This window comes from Sinocyclocheilus anshuiensis, unplaced genomic scaffold, assembly GCF_001515605.1.
Source record: "Sinocyclocheilus anshuiensis isolate Anshui unplaced genomic scaffold, SAMN03320099.WGS_v1.1 scaffold447, whole genome shotgun sequence".
Taxonomy (NCBI): domain Eukaryota; kingdom Metazoa; phylum Chordata; class Actinopteri; order Cypriniformes; family Cyprinidae; genus Sinocyclocheilus; species Sinocyclocheilus anshuiensis.
The window spans coordinates 4,210,696-4,211,677 of NW_015552615.1; the positions used below are offsets into that span (position 1 = coordinate 4,210,696).

Genomic DNA, 982 nt, shown 5'->3' on the forward strand with positions numbered 1-982 from the left:
TGTCCCAGCATGTTCATTTATTGAGGGGCATCAAATAACTGACCAAATGGAAGCATTTTGTGTGTTGTTTTTTAACATAACCGTATAATAAAACAGGGAATGCAAACGAGACAGTGACAATATGCTCACAACTTGATATCAACGCAAAAAGGCATTGGTGAGAGCTCGCAGGCACTCGTGATGAGAGTGAAAGACACGATTAAACACTATTATAGCCGTAAAGGTAACTGGCACAACTGCCAATGATCGTGTAGTCCGTCCTCATCCACAGCTGAAGCTACGATTGGTCAAAGCTACTTAGTAGCGGTAGTGGTCCGCTTTGAAAGGACCGTCGCGGGGCAGACCCAAATATTTGGCTTGCTTCTCTGTGAGTTTAGTCAGTTTGACGCCCAGCTTGTCCAAGTGTGCGGCAGCCACCTCCTCATCCAGCTACACATGCACAAAACACATAATGAGGAAAACATATACATCTCATATATTCTGATAATCATCTGTTAAGCTTCTCTGCTTCGATTTGCATGCAAAACATCTGCATCTTGTTTTTAAGTAAGCTTGCAGACCTTTTACATCAGAAAATATTCATTGATAATGTGCATATTAACGGATAATACCCCCTGTATCTGCAATAAGAGTTTACATGAAGCTACTGTACCTTCTTTGGCAGGAAGTAAACACCCAGTGGGTATTTGCTGGTGTTGGTCCACAGCTCAATCTGGGCAAGGACCTGGTTGGTGAATGAGTTGCTCATCACAAAGCTCGGATGGCCCATGGCACAGCCCAGGTTCACCAGACGCCCCTCAGCCAAAACAATGATGTGACGGCCGCTTTTCATGTGATAACGGTCAACCTGTATAAAAGAGTGGAGAGTTAGTCAAAGTCAGATCAGAGTTGACATCATGTGTCAGAAAGCAGGGCTGTTTGGTGATGTCTGCCCAAAAGAAGAAGAAGAAGAAAAAAAAAAAAAAAAAAAAACAAAGGAAAA

General features: G+C 43.0%; 1 protein-coding gene across 1 annotated transcript in view; it reads right to left on the reverse strand.

Moving 5' to 3' along the window:
- The window catches only part of LOC107666127 (adenosylhomocysteinase B-like), a 14,140-nt gene continuing 13,158 nt past the window's right edge, over positions 1-982 (reverse strand). The window contains exons 9-10 of the mRNA XM_016457287.1: positions 653-847; positions 1-429 (exon numbers count right to left, since the gene is read on the reverse strand). Of these exons, the coding sequence (XP_016312773.1) occupies positions 298-429; positions 653-847 (327 nt within the window). The 3' untranslated portion in view covers positions 1-297. The remainder of the gene's footprint in view (positions 430-652; positions 848-982) is intronic.